Here is a 22,932-nt window from a genome sequence, read left to right as displayed (position 1 = left end):
CTGGCGTCTGAGAAGTTGGACTTTGGCAGAGTTCATGCCATCCTAATTGATAAAAACAGCTTGCCGTGCCTGAACTGTTTTGCAAAACATGCGGTTTGAATGCAGTTCAGTGCTGAGCACCTGCTTTCCTCCTGGGAGTCTAGAGTTTCGGTAGATGCCAGGTGTGAGGGGCCTATGTGACCAGCCCCTAACAGAATCCTTGGGCAATGAGTCACTAATGAGCTTCCCTGGTAGACAACACTTCACGTGTTGTCATAGGTCACATACTGTGTGACTCCACTGGGAGAGTACTCTTAGAAGCTCATGCCTGGTTTCCTCTGGACTTTTGTCCCACATGCCTTTTCCTTTGCTGTTTTGCTTCGTATCCTTTCAGTGTGACAAATCATAGCCAGGAGCAGGACTGTATGTTGAGTCCCATGAGACCTCTTAGTGAATCCTAGAACCAGAGAGTAGTGCTGGGGACCCCTGACACAGTAAGAATTTAAAAAATGTGGGCCAGACATGGTGGCTCACGCCTGTAGTCCAGCACTTTGGGAGGCAGGGGGATTGCCTGAGCCCAGGAGTTTGACAGCAGCCTGGGCAACATAGTGACATCCCACCCCTATAAAATAAAATTAAAAAATAGGCAGACATGGTAGCACATGCCTGTAATCCCAGCTACTCGGAAGGCTAAGGTGGGAGGATTGTTTGAGCCCAGGAGGTCGTGCCACTGCCCTCCATCCTGGGAGACAGGGTGAGACCCTGTCTCAAAAACAAAAAAAAAAAAAACAAAAAAGAAAATATGTCCCCAAACAGTTATGTGATGTTATCTTCTGAAAGAACATCCTAAAACATTTCTAAAGCTAGTCTAGAAATGGTCCAGGTTTGGATACTTGCTCACTGATGTATTCCATCTCCAAGACTGGCTGAGTTGCAGCGGGAACGACTGTGAGGACACAGCTCTTGCATTCCAGATGCTCATGTGAGCCCAGAGGGGAAAACAGGCAGGCGCCATGGGAAATACAGGAGCCTGGCCCTCCTGCTTCCTGTCGCCTTGGATGAGTCATTTACCCTGCTGGAGCGTCAGTGTCCTTACCTGCTGACAGGGCTCCTAATAGTGCCTGCATGGGACAGGTAGTGGGGTTGGAGGGAGGTGTGCACTCAGAGCATGTGGCATCGAGCAAGTCTGTCACAGGTGACCTGAGGACAGCCTTGTGGTGGCCTGCTTGTTGTGCCCTCGCTCTTCTCTCAGGAATACACTTTCAGGGACGACAAGAAGGGGTATGGGGGTCAAAGAGATTGAGGTAAAATGGCTCAAGGTGTGCCAGCCTCATCGGGTTAAGAGACAAAATGGGCAAGAGCACAGATTTTGGACCAACAGCCTGGGCTCAAACCCCAGCTATGCTACCTGTGGGACTGTGGGATCTAGGGTGAGTGGCCAAGCCTCCTGAGCCTCAACTTCCTCATTTGTAAAATGAGGGAGGAAACAGTACCTGCCTCATGGGGGTTTGTTGTGGGCCAATAAAGTGGCTGGCATGGTGCCTGGCACAGAGTGAGTGCCCGGTAGCGCCAGCTATGGCATTTTGTGAAGAAGTTCAAACACGGTACGTTGCATAGGGTAAGTGCTCTACAAACTTTAACTGCTATTATTAGTAGTACTATTATTAATTAAGAAACACCAATGAAAACAATACTTACAATCTTTTCTTATCCACCACTCTTTTAACTCGGATGGCTCTCTGTTCTGAGTAAAGTTTACATACTCCTGTTGCAGAAGAAAACACCAGAAGAGAGACTGCTTAAAACAGCTTCTCAGGCAAAGCCATCATTAAATATAATGAGATACTACAGTCTTCAGCTAGCAAAGCTAAATTCTGCATCACATCTATTGTGAAATGTTACATTTGACCTTTAAAAGAAAATGAAATACTTTTCAAGTAATCTTCAATGAAATCCAAAACAGCGGTCCTGTGCTCCTTCACTTGCTGGGAATGTATCTCCTTGTGAGCTGTAACAGAAAAGGACAATGTTCAGGCCTTCGCACTCAATTATCCTAAAGACCAATTCATCAGCTTGCTCACAACACTTTATTGAGAGTATTTTTTAAAACACAGCTATAAAACAAGTCTTGTGCCAAGTGATACCACATTTTTAAAAGAGTAAGATGTATCAGGCTTCGCAAGAGTGAAAGATTAAACCTGTAGAAAATCTATAGTCAAATAATTTATGGTTTATCGGAACACTTAAGGATAGTATTTGATGCAGCCACTTCTTGAGTGCTGACCCCATCTGTGTTAACAGCATCCAATGCTCAAGCTGGCCTTCAGTGAACATGTTTAAACAACTGAAATCACACACTCCTCCCTGCTTGAACCTGTGCTGCTTTTCAGCCTGTAGTGCCCCATCCTCTCCCCTTAGCCACTCACATTCTAAGGGTCCCTTAGACAATGAGTCAAACTTTCTGTCTCCAGGAAACCTATGACTCCTAGCCACAAAGATGCCTTTCTCCTGGGAACTACCACACCGAAGTGTGCTAAAAGGCCTTACCAGACCTAAAGTCTGTGCCACTGGTTTTGGTAAGATAGTGACCACTGACTGAGAGATTGAGTGCCTACTGTGTGCAGGTACTCTGCTAGCACTTTACATATGTACTGCTAGTAATTACAATAGCAATTCCGAGTTTCCTGATTTTTACACGTGAAGAAACTAAGGTTCAGAGGCAATAAATAGCCCAAGGTTAGATGGTTTCATATGTAAATGTAGGTTTTGTTAAATATTCCTGTGTATTTTTTAGGTCTCTCAATGAATGTATATGCCCTTAAGGGTAGAGGGCATGATTTCTGCCTTACTATAGGGCTGCTTAACCCAAGATTTGTGTGGGGGACTCAGGAGCTCTGTGAAATTGCATATAGAATTTTGTGTATGTACATTTTTCTGGCAAGAATGCCTATTGCTTCCATCAGAGTCTCCAAGTGGTCCATCAGCATTCTAATAAAAACCTCCCCAACAAAAGTCTGTGTTGTGAACACAACAGCATCTGGCAGCTTTGAACTCTACTTACTATTTAATGTACTCTGTATCTGCCTAAGCAAATTAAAAAAGAATCAAGAAAGAGGCGTGACTTGGGAAGCCATCTCATTGTCTCAGTGAGAATTAAACATCAACGAAAGTGAGATAATAAGCGCTCTTGTGCCAGACACAGTTCTAAGCATGCTGTAGGAATTTAACTTAATGCTCATAACAACCCTAGAGATACATTCCCTAATTGTCTGCATTTCATAGACAAAAAACAAGGCCCAGGGAGATTAAGTGACTTGCAGAAGGCTATATGGCTCGGACGGGTGGAGTTGGGGTGCAACCTAAGCAGCCCTGGCTCCAGAGCCTTCCTCCTAACCTTGAAGGTTTGATAGGAAAGTTTACTTGAATATTACAAGTAGAGCTTAAGTACCCTAGGCTGCTGTCAACTCCCATCCCACTAAATGCCACACAGAACAGAGGCACACATGTGCATACACACATACACACCCACACACATACAATTTGCCACACAGAACACACACGCACACACACACACACACAAATTTGTCTTCACTGTCCCTGGCCCCTAGATATATTTTTGGTTCTGTTTGGAGAGGTCCTTTCCATCTCCCTCCTCTCATTGGTTTAACTTGAATGATACAGCCTTTTCAGTACTTTTAACAGCTTTGGTTAAAACACTGATCAAGAAAGAAAAGATTTTAACGTTTTAAAACCTAAATCGAAATAAGAAGAGGGAATTTTAACTGGCCGCACCATATGCATCTTGTTTAACTACTTGCTATATTCATGGTTGCCTGTTTGCATCTTTCAGAGCACTTTACCTTCTGTTCGTAGTTGTTGAATTGCTTCTGAACAGGTCCTCATGAATATCTGGGCATCCTGGTCTATCTGGTCTCGTTCTGTGTCTGTCATCCTCCCATATTCAGACATGGTATGGCTAAAAAAAGACAGCAAAGGAAAGGGCAGCAGCAAATGAGAACATAATATAGTCTGAGTGGGATGGGAAGAGAAGAAAAGGCCTCCCTGATCAGGTGACATTTAAGCTGAGACTTGAAGGGTAAGGAGGAACAGGCCAGGTGAAAAGGTGAGAGAACCATCTAGATAGATAGTAGAACACATATGAAGGGTGTGTGGTAGAAAATCCTCCGGAATAGACCCAACTGACGTAAGCCAGATGGGGAGAGGGAGAGGGAGAAGGAGCGTGGAGTCAGGGCTACAGCATAAGCTAGGCTTATGAAGAATGTAGGCTCTGCTTTTGAGAACAATGGAGCAGCTACTGAAGGGTCTCACACTACAAAATGACTGAATCAGAGGGTGGAGGGTGTTCCCTAAACATTCCAGGCACACTCCCACCTCAGGACCTTTACATGTGTTGGTTGTCTCCTCCTTCTGGAATGTTCTTTCCCCAGATAGCTGCATCAATGCATCCCTTACTTCTTTTAGGTGTTTACTCCATGTTGCCCTCTTAATGAGGCCTTCCCTAATCCTTCTTTATAAACTGTCCCCTCCCTGACATTTTCTATCCCACTTCCCTTCTTCCTTCCCTGTAAAGATACTTACCCCACTCTAACATTCCATATATTTTGTGTAATTATTTCTTTTCTTGCCTGTCTCTCCCCTCTAAAAACGTAAGTTCCACAAAGGCAAGGACTTCTGTTTGTTCACTGCTGTATCCCCATCATCAAGAGCAATGCCTAGCATTTTTAATAGGCTGATCAATTAATAAATCAGTAATAAATACTTTTGAATGAACTGAACCAATGAATGAGCCTGAGTTGGAGAATATGCTTGATAACACAGCTACGACTGTGCTCCCTAGTAAGTTCCTCCGAAACTGATATTTCCCCCCACCCCAAGACAGGTAGGCATCCCCCTCCCAAAGCCTTCTCTAGGAAACTTAAGGCACAAACAAACAGGGAATACATCCATCCTGAGGACAGGCCCTTCTAAAAAAGAAAGGGGTGAGATGAGCACGAAGTCCTTCTCACTCCCAATCACCAGATAAGCATCCTCTCCTCCCTTGGAGTCACCCCTATCCCACGGCCCCTACCCCACTTCCATATTTTCTAAGGAAGAGTTGGAAAAAGAAATCCCACAGCCTCCAGCCTCCTAGGGAATAGATGATCCTCTCTCAGTGGAACTTGAAGAGTGACATGGAATTAGTTCCTTATTCCAATGCTCCTTAGGATCTTGTTCTATTAGTTACTTAGGCTTGGGATGGCAACCAGGAGAGAATGGACTCTGTCCGAGGAAAGACCCAACAGTGAGACAAAGGCGCTAAGCCAGCAAGCTCAATCCCCTCCCCCCAACCCCAGCCCACCTCCAACACCAGATGAATGGCTCCCCTCTGGGGAGGAGCCAGAGTAGCAAGCAGAGGGGCCAAAGCCTTAGATTCATCCCTACTAGGAACCTTCTCATCGGAAATAGAGGCTAACGGGGTCAGGGACAAATGAGTCAGAAAGGTACCAACTTAGTGAATATGTACCCTGCAGACAGAACAGACCTAGAAATGACTAGTTCCAAGAACATTAGATTAACATCCTCCTACTCTATATTTTGATTTAATGGAAACTCAGCTCAGTGAAACTGAAAAGGTCTAAAGGTTAATTTGATAAAACTGATTATTTAATTAAAAGGTAATGTTCCTTTAGGAAACATTATATATATATACATTAACCTTCTAAATTGAAAATTGACAGTATGGTTATTCTATTAGTAAGAACAACAGAAACCAAGAAAGTTTTTTCTCCCAGATTGTTTTGTTGCCAGGATATTGTGGAAAAACTCCATCTACCAGAAGTGGAGACATTATTTTTAATTAAAATCATTCAGAGATCTAGCCACAGGCTATCTAGGTTACATGCTGTTCTGCTCTAGTAAAATGTCATTATTAAAAAAAATTAAATGGGTCAATAAAGTCTGAGCTCTACATTCTGGAAAAAATTACAGCTTCCTAATTATGTCAAACTAGCAAAGCCTCATAGGTCTGAAGGCAATATTTCTACACATATTCTTTCAATTCCATGATCATACTCCACATAAAATGTTCCTAGGAGCAGGCCAAGGCTAGCACATTGCACTGGGAGGGCAGAAGAGTAAAAAAGAAAGGCTTTAAGCAGTCTACCACCTCTGGGAGGGAGAACTTGATGAGAGACAATAAGGGTGGCCTTTCTCCATCTGGACAGAACCTGGGCTACCGGGGGGAATGCTTATTCCCTAATCCTCATGTTTCTGTGGGGACCAACTTCCCCAAATGACACCTTGCCTCCTCCCAGAGCCTCCTCCCTCTGGCCCCCTGGCAGAAAGCACGGGGTGTGCATATAGTCACCACACCTGTCTCTCCTCTCTTTTGCCTACTTAGAGACAGCAGAGGTTCTGCTCTGTTCCTCTCTCTCCTATGTTGCAAAGGGGCCTGTCCCTGCTGTCTGTGCTCCAGGGGCTGCGGCTACTCAGTGGCACTAATGCCTGAGTGTGTCTAATTCAAGAGCAGAGTATCAACAAGGCCACCCGCCTGCAAACCAAAGCTTTGTTTGCTGACCTAGATTTTACCAATGATAAAGCTGATATGACACGTGGGTCTCCACTGTGTTGATCTGACTCCTGCCTCCATTTCTTTCCTTCTTTCTCCCTCCTCCCAACTCTCTGGCAGGAAACAGAGGTGGGTTTTGTCTTGTTCAATAACCAACACCCTCCAACCCCCTGCAACTGCATCATAGGTCAAATGGGGTTCCAATTCAATTATCATTCACCAAGAGACTTCTATGTGTCAGGAACTCTCATACCCACCTAATTTAATCCTCACAAGAACATCATCCACATTTTATAAAAAAGAAAACTAGCACAAAGGTGAGTTATATTCATTCACATGATAAATACATGGCAGGATTGGGACTGGAACTTAGGTGTGACTGACCCCAAAGTCCATGCTCTTTCACAGGGACCAAAACAGGGGATGGAGTAGAATTCAGTGTGCATGAGTTGGCAACGAACAACTGGCCTCGGGAAAATGAGTAAAAGACTGAGTTTCTAGCTGGGTATCATGTCATATGCCTATAGTCCCAACTACTCAGGAGGCTGAGGCAGGAGGATCACTTGAGCCCAGGATTTTGAAGCTAACCTGGACAACATAGCAAAACCACCTTAAAAAAAAAAAGACTGAGTTTCTAGAATGAGGCGATGGACCTAACAAGATGAAGAATGCCTCGGGCACAACAGTTCTATCTTCTGAAGTTATCTGCCCATCAGTGGCAGAGCTGGCACTGGCCCCTAGGGAACCCAACCCTCAGTCCTAGCATTTGCTGCCCTTGTAGCTGGCAAAGGGGAAGGCTTAGGCCCTTCTTTACTGTACTAAGATGAGAATCCATGCTGCAGTAGTCTGGGAACACTGAAAAACAGTGTGCAGGAGCCTCCTTTTGCTGTTTGAGTATAATAACTGCCTTAACATCACTATTACATCAAAAGCTTAAAACAACTGCAAAGTTCCAGAAGAACACCCGGATGCCACTGTGTTGTTCTTTTCACATTGCATTTCAATCATACTGTCTGCTTTGAACCTCTCAACTGCTTCCTGAGTGATTATCCCTCCCACCGTTGGCTTTGTAAACTTTTTCTGAAAAGGGCCAGAGAGTAAACATGTCAGACTTTGTGGGCCTTGTAGCCCATCACAGCTACTCAACTCTGCTGTTGTAGCATAAAAACAGCCCTAGACAATATGTAAACAAATGAACGTGGCTGTGTGCCAATAAAGCTTTATTATGGACACTGAAACTTGAATTTCACATAATGTTCACATGTGATAAAATATCCTTATTATTTTTTCCCCAACATTAAAATATGTAACTACATTTAAAAGTATATTTAAAATGTAGATTTGGCCTGTGGCTGTTATTTGCTGACCTGTGGCATTAGAGGAAGACACTGAGTTTCACAGATTCACATGGTTCGTAAGGAGTGGTGTGAATCAAACCAACACTCTAAGCATTTACTTTGCTGGATTTCTTTTCAAGGAAAAGGGAAGTTAATAAGCGATTTGTATGAAAGATATTTACAACCACCTCGTCAACCTAACTTGTCAGATACTAAAGAAAGAAGCTACAAATTGAGAGCTTTATACAAGTTTTGTAAAGTTTTACAAAATTGCTATAGCTTCCATTTTTTACAGCCTATCAAATCAGTATTTGATACACATACACACCTTTAGAAATAAAATTGACACTGCGATCTAGTGTTAACCAACTATTTTAACTCAGAGCTTAAAAATAAGGTTTTCTTGGTACTATGCATCGGAATAATTATTTTAGTATATTCCAAAATTATGCAAATGAAGTGCATTTAAAAGCATAAAATTGCCTATGTATGTTAAGTGCAAGTAGACAAAGCATCAAGGATTATTTAAAATTCAACTAGGGTATAATTATTTTTCTCTGTTGGAGAATTTATAAGAAGTATTTCCATTTTTGCATATATTGACAAAGTTAAAAAAAAAAGCAGGATTTATTTTATATTCTCTATCTTTGTGACAGGAATGCTTCTGAAAGGCAACCACCCCTTGTTTTATAAAGATGAAATCCTAAAAAGATGCTCCTAATGATGTTATCTTAACTGTCAAATCCAACTTTTTCATTAATTTACATAATACATTTGAAGATGAGTCCTACGGTAAAATGCCATCCTAAAGCCAGTGCAAATGGAGCTAGGGGAAGAGACGAGACAAGACACCTGTACTCCCACTGTCTATGGAGAGCTGGAGTCTATTCCAGAAAGCGTTTTAGAAGTGTTGCTTATAATGTTTTTTTCTCTTTTTCTTTCCAAATGGCATTTTCGATGACTTGCATCATTCCTTCATCTGCTCGATAAATATTTAGTGTGTGAGAAACTATCTTTTTCATCTCTGCATGTTTCACTATAGGACAGACGCTGTCCACAGGGTGTATGCACGTGCCAACCCCTTTGCATTTGGATTCCCTACCTTCCTTCTTGCTTTACCTAGGTAACTCGTACTCCTTCAGAGCTCAGCTCAAATGTCACTTCTTTAAGGACACTTTCTCTGACAAGGCTAAATTCCTCAAAAGCTACCTGTTTGCAGTAGTTTCAAAGAACTTCTTGATTTCTGCCTTAATTTCATTATTTACCCAAGAGTCATTCAGGAACAGGTTGTTTGATTTCCATGCAGTTGTATACCTGTGGGGTCAGTGGTGACATCCCTCTTAACATTTCTGACTGTGTTTATTTAAATCTTCTATCTTTTCTTCTTTATTAGTCTAGCTAACAGTCTATCTCATTAATTTTTTCCAAAAACCTGGATTTTTCCAAAAAAGTGGCTCCTGGATTCATGGATTTTTTCGAAGGGTTTTTTTTGTGTCTCTATCTCCTTTAGTTCAGCTCTGATCTTGGTTATTTCTTGTCTTCTGCTAGCTTTGGGGTTTGTTTGCTCTTGGGTCTTGTTCTTTTAGTTTTGATGTTAGGTGTTAACTCGAGATCTTTTTAGCTTTTTGATGTGGGCATTTAGTGCTATAAATTTCCCTTTTAACACTGTGTTAGCTGCATCCCAGAGATTCTGGTATGTTGTATCTTTGTTCTGTTGGTGGGAGCATAAATTAGTTCAACCACTGTGGAAGACAGTGTGGCGATTCCTCAAAGACCTAGAGGCAAAAATACCATTTGACCCAGCAATCCCATTACTGGGTATCTACCCAAAGGGATATAAATCATTCTATTATAAAGACACATGGACAAGTACTTGTATGTTCATCACTGCATTATTCACAATAGCAAAGACATGGAATCAACCTAAATGCCCATCAATGAATGATAGACTGGATTAAGAAAATGTGGAACATATACACCATGGAATACTATGCAGCCATAAAAAGGAATGAGATGATGTCCTTTGCAGGGACATGGATGGAGCTGGAATCCATTATCCTCAGCAAACTAACGTAAGAACAGAAAACCAAATACCACATGTTCTCACTTATAAATGGGAGCTGAATTATGGGAACGCATGGACATGAGGCGGTGGGGAACAATACAAACTGGGGCCTGTTGGAGGGTCAGGGGTGGGAGAAGGGAGAGCATCAGGAAGAATAGCTAATGGATGCTGGGTTTAATACCTGGGTGATGGGATGATCTGTGCAGCAAACCACCATGGCACATGTTTACCTATGTAACAAACCTGCACATCCTACACATGTACCCCTGAACTTAAAAGTTGGAAAAATAAAAAGCTATCTGTACTGTTTTTGCAGTACCTATCATATCTGCAATGTTACCTGTTGACATGAATACCTTAGCAGCTCCATGAAGGCAGGGACAACCATGTTTGTGTTTGTTCACTATTTTATACTCCATGCCTGGCATAGTCTATGGCACATGGTAGGCCCTCAATAAATAACTGCAGAATGAATAAACTGATTAATGAATCAAGTTGATCAAATCATGGCACTATAAACATGCAGAGATGACTAGGACACAGTTTTTCACCTCAAGAAATGTGGTAGAAGTGATTATGAACAAATTACTCTTCTACCAGGCACATGTGAAAAGTAACATAAGAAAAGCACAGAAAAAGAGCTGTCAGTATTCAGAGGCAGGAGAGATGGCTTTCAGATAGGAAGGCAGGGCCAGGGCAGGCTCTACCGAGAAGGTGGTGGTGATAAATGGGTCTCTCAGGATGGAAGCATGTGAACATGTGACATGTGTGGATTGGAGTGAAGAGCAACAGGCCAACCTGATAGTGTGAGTAGAGGCCTGGAGGCAGAACAAATGTTAATTCTGAATGCAGCTGTAGGGCACATGAAGGAAAGGGGTAGCATGGAAAAGTGGGTGAGGGTAATGAAAAGTGTTGCTTATCTAAGAAGTATGGATGGGCCACATCCTGCAGGCAGAGAAGGGATTTGAAGAGGGAAGCATGTGATTCCATCTACGATGATAAGGACTACACCTGTGCCTTCCAGACAGACCAGGAGAGGAAGGGACAAAGAGCAGGGAGTTGAGAACAAAGAGATCAGGCAAGTGACAAAGGCTGCACTGAAGCACTCTAGAGCGGATGGGAGGAGCGGGCAGCATGCATAGGAACGGTGCTGCTCACAGGTGCTGGGCGAGCAGGACAGTGGCAATGGGGACTGGGAGAAGCCTGTGCTCATGACATGCATTTAGGAACAACTGTAATTGCCCAACAGGTTCATCTTGCCCACCGCCCAGATAGAGCCGATTTATCAAGACAGGGGAACTACAATAGAGAAAGAGTTAAATATACATAGAGCTGTCTAAAAGGGAGACTGGGGTTTTATTATTACTCAAATCAACCTCCCTGAAGATTTGGAGGCTGGATTTTTAAAAGCCAGTTTGGTGGGCAGGGGGCTAGGGAATGGGGAATGCTGACTGGTTGGATTAAGGATTAAATCCTAGGGAGTCGAAGCTGTCCTCTTGCACAGAGTCAGTTTCTGGGTGGGGGCCATAAGACCAGATGAGCCAGTGTCCTGGTCTGCATGGTGCCAGCTGATCCATCAAAATGTGGGGTCTGAAAATACCTCTAACATCAATCTTAGGTTTTATAGCAGTAATGTTATCTATAGGAGCAAATGGGGAGGTTACCAGTCTTCTGGCCTCTGGCTACATGACTCCTGAGCCATAATTTCTAATCTCGTGGCTAATTTGTTGGTTTTACAAAGGTGGCCTTGTCCCCAAGCAAGAAGGGGGTTTGTTTCCAAGAGGGGCTGTTATCACGTTTGTTTGAAAGTTAAACTATAAATTAACTTCCTCCCAAAGTTAGTTTGGCCTACGACTACTAATGATCAAGGGCATCTGGGAGGTTAAAGGCAAGACGGAGTTGATTAGGTCAGATCTCGTTCGCTGTCATAATTTTCTCACTGTTACAACCTTTGCAAAGGTGGTTTCACTACTGGCATACTGGTGAGAGAGGAAGCCACAGTAGGTGGTAAGAATGTGTGGTGGGGAAGGAAGGGCAAGGATTCCATGGCCAGCCCTGGCTCAGAGCTCACCAGCTGTGATCTTCAGGTTATGCCATCGCTACGCTTTCATTGCCTGCCTGCCACACAGGCTTAACAGCAGTGCCTTCCTCATAGGGTTGATGTGAGGAACAAATGAGATAAAATATGAATAACTGGTGCTTATCAGAGTACCTAACACAGAATAAACATTCAGGATGGAAAGATAAGGTGGGCATGGGGGGTGGGTGGGAGGGTAGCTAGGTAGGTAGATAGAACTTTTTTTCTAAGCAAAGTAGAGACAAAGAAAAGAAAAGGGCCTGAAACAGAGCCCCGGAGTTCTTATGGGATAGATGAAGGACAAAGAGGCAAAAAAGAGTAGTGAGAGGAGCCAAAAAAGTACTGTAATGGAAGTCAAGGGAATAGGAAATTTCAAGAAACTGATGATGGTCAACAGGATCAAAGGCTGTGGCAAAGTAGAAGAGCTGAGAAAAAACCATCAAGGCGCTTAACACCATCCTCATTAGAGAAGGACACACTTCAAGTACAGTGACTTGCCATTTCACATTTGTCACTGGAATTAGACAGGCTAGCCTGAAAGTGCACTTTAAAACTTTTTATTCCTTTTTCTCTTTTCTCCCTAGTCTCAAGATGTAATCCTAAGGCTTACTGCAGAAACCCTTTTTTTTCCTCCTTAGTCTTAGAATACAGCTTTGAAACGTACTTTCTCTGAAACACCACGTCCCCTCCCTTTCTCACCATACATTCCCTTACACCGTGCACATTTACCTAACTGTATGTATCTAATTATGTGCTTACCTGGAAGTTGCAGGGGCTAACTTGAAATAGACTGAGCACGGAGACCTAACTGCAAAATTCCAGAGATTACCTCAAGGCGGGTAGTCTACAACCCGGCCATTGCTGACATGTCGCCAGCCTGCGATGATAGCTACCAGAAAGAGACACACAGACCTAGTACTCAGCATCGCTCCTGCCTTCCCACTGCTTGCTCTGGAAATAAAGTCACCTTCCTTTCGTTCTTGTTATTGGCTTTGCAAGCGGTGAGCAGCCAAGCCTGTGCTCGGTTACATTATCATGGTTAAAACTGAAAAGCCTATTTACACCAAATGTTGGCAAGGATAGGGAGCAATTATAACTCTCATGCATTGCTACAAGGAGTGAAAAACCACTTTGGAAAATTGCTTGGTAGTTTATTTTAAGGCTAAGCATGCACCTACCATTTGTATGACCCACTAATTTCACCCCTAGGTATTTATTCAAAGGAAATAAATCGGTATGTCCACAAAGAGACTTGTAGAAGATGCTACTCACAAAGGCTTTATTCCTAATAGTCTCAAAGTGGAAATAGCCCAGTATTCTCTATTAGATAAATGGATAAGCAAACTATGGTAATGTCACACAATGGAATATTACAAATAATAAAGCAACAGAAAGGAACAAACTACTGGTATACACAACATGCAAGAACCTTAAAAACATGTGGAGTAAAAGAAGGTAGACACACCACAGTGTGTACCATACAAGTCTATTTATATTCCCCTTGAGGAAAAGCCACTGGATTTGGTGATTAGGAAGTCACAGATGAGCATTAGGAGAAAAATTTCAGAAAAGTGAGGGAAACTGAGCCATATGGTTGGCGCGGAGTAAAAGGTAAGGAAGCAGAGGTCACGTCAACTGCAGTCTGTAGGCCAAGTCTAGCCTGCAGGCATGGCTCCCTATGGTCTGAGAACTAAGAATGGTTAAAGGTTTTCAAAGGTTGTAAAAAAAAAACAAAACAAAAAACATGTGACAGAAACCATATGTGGCCCACAGAACCTAAACCATACTACATGGCTCTTAAAGAAAGTTGGCTGATCCCTGATTAGACTTTCTCCCCATGTTTGGCACTGATGTGAAATGAAGCGACAGTGCCCGTGGCTTAAAGAGCAAGCAAGGTCAAATGTATAAACTAAAAGGAAGAAAAGAATCAGATGACCAAAAATAGCTGGGAATCATGAATACAGCAGTACCTGAGAAGCGGTGTGAGTGATGAGATAAAGGATGTGCTTGTACCGCTTAAAGTATAAACTAAAGGGAAGAAAAGAGCCAGATGATGAAAACTGGCCAGGAATCATGAACACAGCGGTACCTGAGAGGCGGTGTGAGTGATGACATAAAGGATGCACTCGCACCACTTCTCAGGTACTGCTGCATTCATGATTCCCAGCTATTTTTGGTCATCTGGCTCTTTTCTTCCCTTTAGTTTATACACAAGTAGGACAGTATCCTTAAAAACAAAGAGAGGGGTTTCTCTATGACAGGTGGAAAGAAGGTGATGAGGTGAGGAGGAAACTGAGAGATCCTATTAGAGGTTCCAAACTTTACGGAGGAGTAGGCTCTGATGCCACCTCAATGGGGCCTTCCTGACTACTCTGTGTAAGAATCACAAGCTTTCCCAGCACTCCCGATCCCTGTTACCTTGGGTCTACTCTTCCTTTTCTTTCCATAGGACCTATGACCTAATGTACTATACATGTAGTGCTTGTCTTTGCCAGCCCACGAGAATGCAAACGCCATGAGGGCAGGAATATTTGTATTTTATCCCCAGATGTGCCCTAAGCATCTAGAATTCAATAAACCTGTGACGAACCAGGAAGTTTAATCTGAAGTGAGGGGTCAGGCTGCAGCAGGGGATCTCAATGTCAGCCCCTCCTCAGTTTTGGGCCGGGTAAGTCACTGTTGTGGAGAGTTGTCCTGAGTTGTGCACATTCTTGGCCTCTACCCACTAAATGCTAGCAGTACTCATCTTCCTAGTTGGGAAAAACAAAAATGTCTCCAGACATTGCCAAATGTCCCCTGGGGTGCAAAATCACCACAGTTGAGTGCTGCTGGGCTAGTCATGGACTTTAGGACTAGGAGGAAATCATTCATTCAACAAGTATTTACTGAGGGCCAAATATGGGTGAGGAACTATGGAAACACGATGGAAACCTGACAAGGTCCTTGACCTCATGACACGTACAGCCTGGTGACAAAGACAGATAATAAACTGTAATTATTAAATAATTACAAATCGTGTTTAGTTACTGAAGAAAATATACAGGGTGGAGAAACTAACTAACAGAAGAGACCTACTTTATAAAGGGTAGTGAGAGAAGGCCTCTGGGAAGAGGGACTATTAAGTTGAGCCTTTAAGTTTGAAAAGGAAACCACCATGGGAAGAGGAGGAACAGCATAGGCCTGGGCCCTGCACCAGGAAAGGGCATGGCACCTTTAAGGAAGGCTGGCATGGCTGGAGCACCGTCGTGGGAAGGCGGTGTTTGAAATAACGCCAGGGGCTAGATCAGGAGTGGGGAGACCGCAGTGTAGAGGCTGGTATTAATGCTAATTCCAATGCAGTATTCATGGTGGGTTTACTCAGGTGGTGACATAATCCAATTAAAGTTTAAAAAAGACTCTGGCTACTGAGTAGAAACTGGACCTAGCCACCAGAAGGAATGTCAACATGAGTAACATTAGGGGATGAACAGAAGGATTCAGCAAAAGTGCCCTAAGAAATGAAGGCTATGCCAAAGTGGGTGTGTAGCTGCCTCTAGCAGGTGTCAAAAGCCTGGGAGAAGGACAAAAGAAGAAAATGGACATCAGGACTGAGGACTGGGAATTGGCGAGGGAGGCATGATCCAGCGACATGAGGGTAAGGACTGAAATGTGCTCATGAGAACGTCACCAAAACAGCAAAACTGGTCACAGACTGGGACCGCAAGACATGGGCAAAAATAGCTTAGCAGAGGCTTGAAAACTTTGTTCTTCCACAGGTTGAGGGCATACAAATACATGTGTCCCCAACTTCAAATACAGCTCTGTAAGTACTCATGGAGTTTCATTTGACAGGAGATAATGGTACATATGGAGATACAAATAGACTGGAAGATATTGCTGTTGTGATTTCATGACTTTGAGGACATGGAGTACAGCAGAGCCTTTTGCTTTGAGGAGATTTTTCCACTGCCAAACTGGTCTTCCTCATTACAACTCTGAGTTATTAAGAAAAAGGTGAGGGCAAAAAGCGCAAAAGAAATATAGGTGTAGAAAAGAACACAGTCACCAAAGTCCTGGTAAAAAAATATGTACTTACCTATAAGCATTAATATAATCTTTCCTGTGTTCCAGAAGAAAATCTCTCAGTTTGCCAATGTGAGAAATCTAAAATTAAAAAAGAAAGCCAACAGTTTATATAGATATGTTACACTCATGTAATGAATTTTAAATTAATAGAGAATAAAATGCAAATTGCAGAAAGATTCTGAAGCTACAAACTGAGCACCATCAGTTTTGGACTCTCGTACAGTCACAAGTTAGTTACCATTCCTGGGCCTCAGTCTCTCATCGATGGTTCCTTCTACCTCTGATTGTTAGGACCTATGACACTATGAGTAGGTGATTTCTAGGTAAGTTAAAGACGAAATGAGATAATGCATGTCTAGTAATTACATAGCATGTGTTCAATAAGGTTAATTCCTTTTCTTTTCTTATAGCTACAATTGTACAGCAAGTATTCCTTCTTCCAAGTGTTCTAAGGGACAGTTCTAAAGCTGAAGCTGTTGGGTTTGTAAATAGGGCCCATGCAGAGCAGCAGAGTTAAAGCAAAGATTCAGGGGTAACAATTTATCCCCACATAGCAAATCTCTGTCTTTCCTATGGGCTATTTCCACGGATGAAGAAAAAGAACTCAAAGGTACAGGTACAAAGCACTGTGTTTGTGATGGCTGTTTCTAGTATAATAAAAACCTATTCTAAAGCACCTACCACATGCCAGGTACTGTGCATGGAACTAGCAATTCACAAATAAATAAAACGTGGTGGGAAGAACGCTCAGGCCACAGTCAATAGGGACAAACGTGTTTCCAGAGGGAGAAAGATTACTAGCCAGTGGCCTGCTGGTCCTCTGACGACGTCTTACTCCAGCTTCCGACTCACACACTTTGCACTCGTTCCAAACACACGTGGCCCCAGCCTTGCAAGGTCTGCGGAACTTTCATCTCTTCCATGGAAGTTTTTCTGTCAAGGCCAACCCAGGCTAATTTTCACTTTGCTCTGATCTTAAACGGACTTCTGCACACCACCTTCTTGGCACTCAATTATTCATGGCCATGTACTCTGACCTAACTTTTATATACACACTTCTTTGTCAGTGGCAGAACTATGCAAGGAGAGGCTGCCCAGCTTTCCCTACAGTTGTAAGCACAACAAGAAGCACAGAGGTGATCAATAAACACTGTGGAATGAGTATATGCCTAAATACAAAATAGCATTGATCACAAAAGAAACATCCATGGTTTGTCTGGAGATATGTCAGTTTGGGTTCAGCTAAATTTCCCACATAGTCTAGACTCTTATTATAAATGTGATTCAGAAAAACACCCTAAGGCATTGTAAGCAAACAAATCAAAGAAAAAGAATTAAGTATGGTCACAATATTCATTTATTTCACAGATAGCAAATCAGGACTGAGAGACTGTCCACCATCCCTGACACTGCTCAACACTTTCACGTACATGGCCTATTTCTCTTCCCAACAACCCTGCTGTGCTATGATTCTTACTGTTCTCATTAACCAGTCTGGGAAAAGCTAAGTGACTTGTCCAAGGTTACACATTTAGTATGTGAGCTTGGTTTCAAAAGCTCAGGACTGAGTCCAAATTCAGCGTGTTTCCCAGTGCACCACCACGCCTGCCTGCCTTACAATCCTGTTCCTGCTTTCCACTTAGGCTGCATCAGGAAATCTGACTTTTTTTTTTTTTTTTTTTTTGAGATGGAGTCTTGCTCTGTCACCAGGGCTGGAGTGCAGTGGCGCCATCTCGGCTCAGTGCAAGCTCCACCTCCCGAGTTCACGTCATTCTCCTGCCTCAGCCTCCGGAGTAGCTGGGAATACAGGCATCCGCCACCACACCCGGCTAATTTTTTTGTATTTTTAATAGAGACGGGGTTTCACCATGTTAGCCAGGATAGTCCCGATCTCCTGACCTTGTGATCCGCCCGCCTCGGCCTCCCAAAGTGCTGGCATTATAGGCGTGAGCCACCGCGCCCGGTCGGAAATCTGACTTTTAAGTCTGTTGGGAAAAAAATTAAGAGATACGCAAGCAAGGGGTTCATTCCATCACATACAAGATTTGACCAAGCTACTCCTCTGTTTTAAAACCTTCAACGGTTTCCATCTCCTTACCTCCTTCCCCTGCCTACCAGGGGTCAAACACTCAACTACTTCCAGGGGCCATGTGAACAGCATAAATGAGCAAAGCAAGGGAAATGCGTGGGTAGAATACATTCGACAGTGGTGAATTCTGGTTTCAAAATACACAGCAGTTAAAGGAAGCAGCTCTGCATGCTAATTTGCCAAAGGGAAGCCAATGAGTCATCTCAGTGTCTAAACAACGGGAAAAAGTCCAAACTCCCAAATGCAGCACTCAAGGCCCTTCACAACTCAGCCCTGAAAGTCCCTGCCACACACCCCGCACCATTCCAGCCTCCATCCCGCACCACTCCAGCCTCCAAGTCCCAGGCCTTCCCCTCACTTGCATACTCATATGGTTCTCCCTTTCCCTGGAACGCCCTACCCATCATTCTCTCCCAGGCAAATTCTTCCTCCTCATTCAAGATTCTCTTTTCCTCCTCATACTCACCCTACACTCCCAGCTGCAGTCAGATCCCATTCCCGCACAAAACGCTACATGTGCATCTATTTCAGCACCTGTTCCTTCATGATAACAATGACTAGTTCATAAACTTCCCTTCACCAGACTGCAAGCTCTGAGAGGGCAGGGAGTCCTCTCTCTCTCCCCAGAGCTTGTCAGGCACAGTTCCTGGCACAAAGCAGACCCTCAGAAACTTTTACTAAATATTGAATAAATAGTGGGTACTGAATAATCCCAGAAGGATTATACCTGCTACAGTAGGCAGAATAATGGTTTTCCAGCTTGCCCAGTCCCATCCCCCTGTAAGATGTCCAACTCCTAATCGCCAGAACCTGTGACTATATGATGTTACATGACAACAGGGCATTAATGCAGCACATGAGTTAAGGTTGCTGATCAGCTGACCTTAAAGTAGAGAGATTATCCTGAATTATCTGGGTAGGCTCAATCACAAGGGTCGGTAAATGTGGAAGTGGGAGGCAGAAGGGAGAGTGAGAGTAATGCAATGTGAGAAAGACTCATTCCAATGTTGCTGGTTTTGAAGATGGGGAAAGGAAGCCAAAGAATGTGGGCAGCCTCTAGAAGGTGGAAAGGGCAGGGCAATGGGCCTTCCTTAGAGCCTCCAGAAAAGAACACGGTCCTGCCAACACCTTGATTTTAGCTCAGGGAGTCCCATTTTGGACACCTGACTTACAGAACTATAAGATAATAAATCTGTGTTGTCGTAAGCCACAAGTTTGACGTAATTGGTTACAGCCGCAATGAGAAACTAATACACCTACTAAGAGCCTTACTATCCACAACAGGTGTTTTTTTAGAAGCCATAAAGTTTTCCATACAAAGTTTTGAAAAGTCCAGAGGAATCTACTGTACAGGTTAGATCCAGCTGCCCACCCCTACTTTTAGTTAGTTCTATTCTACAAGGAAGGGATGGTGCCTAGGGATGAATGCCAGGAGCAAGCAAGCTCCACAGAGGCCCACAAGCACATAATTACTATACAAGAGGTTGCAGTTAGTCTAACAAATGTGATCCCAACTTCATATGCTCTGTAATGGGAAATTTCTGTGAAACGAGGTTATTAAAACAGAGTGCAGCTGGTTCAGGATTAAACAGAATTCTTGATAAGAGGTGTGTTAAGTAATTACTGACTAAATAACATCAGTATAATAACTCAATACTTAACAGGAACACAATGTATGATATTTTAAATGCTGAGAATGAAGAAATAAAGGAACATTAAGACTTTAGAAATTTGAGAGCTCTGAATTTTCTATTAATTTCTTTAAAAAAAAAAACAAAAAAAAATCATGACAAATCAACAACAAAGAAAAAAGTTCAACAGATCTTTGATTTATCTACATAGGCATACCTAAGTCCCCAAATAGCACAATACAATTATCTCTGCAGAGAATGATTTGACTGTTTAATCACATGACTACCATTAACTTTATAAAGACTCTTGGCCAAGCTTAATCTATTTACTGTTAGGCTCAGTCCTATTTTTCAGAATAAACTGGCAAAGACAGCATATTATAGTGCATACAATTCTGACGTGCTCATTACATTTTCACATTTTTAGAGAGGTTAAGTAGTTGCATGCTTTGGATTTTTCCTTTTTCTTTTTTGTAGATATGGGGTCTTGCTATGTTGTCCAGGCTGGTCTCAAATTCCTGGGCTCAAGTGATCCTCCCCCCTTGGCCTCCCAAAGTGCTGGGATTACAGGCATAAGCCACCATATCCGGCCTATGTTTTGGACTTTAAATGTTTCCACATGCAGTGCTAATTTTGGAAGAGTCACTTAATATGATAAAGTAGGAATAAGTATATACATAAAGAGAATGCCTCTTACTTGAGGTGTGTTCAGAAGGTGCAGCATCACCATGTAAAATCTACTAAGATTGGGCAACCTAACAGCTTCACAAGATCATCTGTCCTCACAAGTGAACAGTCTTCCATCAGACTGATGGTCTACCATGGAAAAGAGTTTTCATCAGTGAGCTACGGTTTGATTACACTGCCATATTAAATATGTCTCCATCAGAGAGGAAGGGTATGGACAAAGAATAGAGAATTCTGTATTTCTAACATAAAGTGTAGCTTAAAACAAGAATTGAACTGTAGATAAAAGAAAAAGGAAAGGAATGTAATACTTATTTAGTGTCTCCTCTATACTAGTTACTGTAAATGAGTTATTTCACTTAACTCTGATAACCTGTGGAAATAGATATTCTTAGTGGAAAGAAACCAAAGCTCAAGACTGACTGAGCTGGAACTAGAACCCTTAACCATTATGGGGAACTAGCATGGGCTCCCTCAGTACTGTTAAATTAATAAATATGTTGGTGTTTTTTAGTTTCATTTGATGTTAAAGTCGTTTTAATGTCCATTGTATATTGTTATTTCACTAAAGAATCTCCTACTTAATATTTAGTGATATTAAGGAATAATAAATTTCATTTAGGTGTAATAATGATATTATGTATTAGGATTATGTTTTCATTTATCTTTCTGTTTTTAGAATCCTTATATTTTAGAGATATACACGGAACAACTTATAAGTAAAATTATACAATGCCCAGGATTTGCTTCACAATAAGACAGGGGGAGGTAACAGATGCAACAGGATGAGTCCTGAGTTGCTCAAGGCTGAAGGTGAGTACATGCTTATATGGGGGGGTTCCTTGTGCTATTCCACTTTAGTATATATTTGAAATTTTCCATAAAACATGTTATTTTAAAAAATCTTGGGGCTTGGGCAGTGGCTTAAGCCTGTAATCCCAGCACTTTGGGAGGCTGAGGCGGGCAGGTCACCTGAGGTCAGGAGTTCAAGACCAGACTGGCCAACATGGCGAAACCCCATCTCTATTAAAAATACAATTAAAAAAAAAACAAAAAACCAAAACAACAAAACAAAACAAAACAAAAAAACTAGCCGGTGACGCACACGCCTGTAATCCCAGCTACTCGGGAGGCTGAGGCAGGAGAATCACTTGAACCCTGGAGGTGGAGGTTGTAGTGAGCCGAGATCGCGCCACTGCACTCCAGCCTGGTGACAGAGCGAGACTCGGTCTCAAAACAAAACAAAACGATACAAAACAAACTCATGTAGTACTTTCTTCTTTTAACATTTTTAGTCATTTTGAGGTAGAGATTTTCTGCTACCAAACTAGGAACAACCCTTACTTAGTAACAACTAAATCCCAACAATCTCTGGCTACTTTATTTCTAAGTACTTGCAATCTTTGCTTAAATTCCATGTAACAGGATCAATGCCACCAAAAAACAACAACAAAACTTTCACTGGGAGCTCACTCCCAGTCAGGCGGAAGTCCAAAAGAGCTCTGTGTGCGCTACTCACCCACTTCTCCCAGCAATGCCCAGGAGCAGTGACAGCATCATGGCTGCCCCATGGATGAGAAAACTGAGTCAGAGAGAGGATAAGGAATTTCCTCAGGGACATGTGGGTTGAAGCCTGGATCCAATCCAGCCAGTCTAAGTACCAGTCTTGAGTTCTTAACTGCCAAATTTACACAGAATCCTGGCAAGTCACAACTATAGTTTTACAGTACTATATTTGCAAGGAAGCACCTGGGAACTGAGAAAAAGCCTCCATGTGGGCAATATCAACATCAACCTGTTCTTTTCTTTTTGTACTACATCTCTATTCAACATGCAGTACATGCTTGATTTTACCCAATCGTGATCGCTACTTACAGAGCACCCGCCACGTGTGTGCCAGGTAGTGCGCATAGACTGCTTGACGTGTGCTCTGTGGTTTCCACCCCTCCATAATGATCGTATGAATTAGACATTACCTCCTCCTGCCCCACCTAGTAAACATGGAAACAAACCTAAGCAAGGTCACAAGGCTAACAAACGGAAGAATTGGCATTGATCACAGATCTGTATGACTCAGTGTTCATGTTATGTTTAGCTTAGTTAGGTCTGAATTTTTCTTCATAGAAAGAAACTGAGCTTCATGAGAGTATTTGTATATGTTGATTTTTTAACAAATTAACTACACTGGATACAGAAAGATCGGCCAAAAAAAAAAAAAAAATGTTTTCACTGATTGACATTTGTCTCCTCTGAAGTTGGCTACTACTGTTTCTTGTGTTTTACGACATGGGGGGCTTTGGATTGGCAAGCCCATAGGGGTATTGAGAAGAAGGTTCACAAATACAGCAAGGAAAAAGAAAGGTCAGAAAGACTGGCAGTACAACGGTGACCAGTGCATTTTGAGTATCTATCATCAAGCCACCTGAAAACATGG

At 42.6% G+C, this 22,932-nt stretch overlaps 1 protein-coding gene across 4 annotated transcripts in view; it reads right to left on the bottom strand.

Annotated features, from left to right (window-relative positions):
* Positions 1 to 22,932, bottom strand: part of STX18 (syntaxin 18) — a 122,315-nt gene that overhangs the window by 35,644 nt on the left and 63,739 nt on the right. For all 4 annotated transcript variants that reach the window (XM_019025372.4, XM_004038377.5, XM_019025375.4 and 1 more), the window contains exons 2-5: positions 16,102 to 16,169; positions 3,840 to 3,955; positions 1,910 to 1,987; positions 1,678 to 1,744 (exon numbers count right to left, since the gene is read on the bottom strand). In XM_019025372.4, coding sequence (XP_018880917.1) covers positions 1,678 to 1,744; positions 1,910 to 1,987; positions 3,840 to 3,948 — 254 coding nt within the window. In that variant the 5' untranslated portion in view covers positions 3,949 to 3,955; positions 16,102 to 16,169. The remainder of the gene's footprint in view (positions 1 to 1,677; positions 1,745 to 1,909; positions 1,988 to 3,839; positions 3,956 to 16,101; positions 16,170 to 22,932) is intronic.

The sequence above is a fragment of the Gorilla gorilla genome, chromosome 3, assembly GCF_029281585.2.
Source record: "Gorilla gorilla gorilla isolate KB3781 chromosome 3, NHGRI_mGorGor1-v2.1_pri, whole genome shotgun sequence".
Taxonomy (NCBI): domain Eukaryota; kingdom Metazoa; phylum Chordata; class Mammalia; order Primates; family Hominidae; genus Gorilla; species Gorilla gorilla.
Note: the sequence above shows the minus strand (reverse complement) of the source record. Positions and strands in the feature narration are given on the sequence as shown.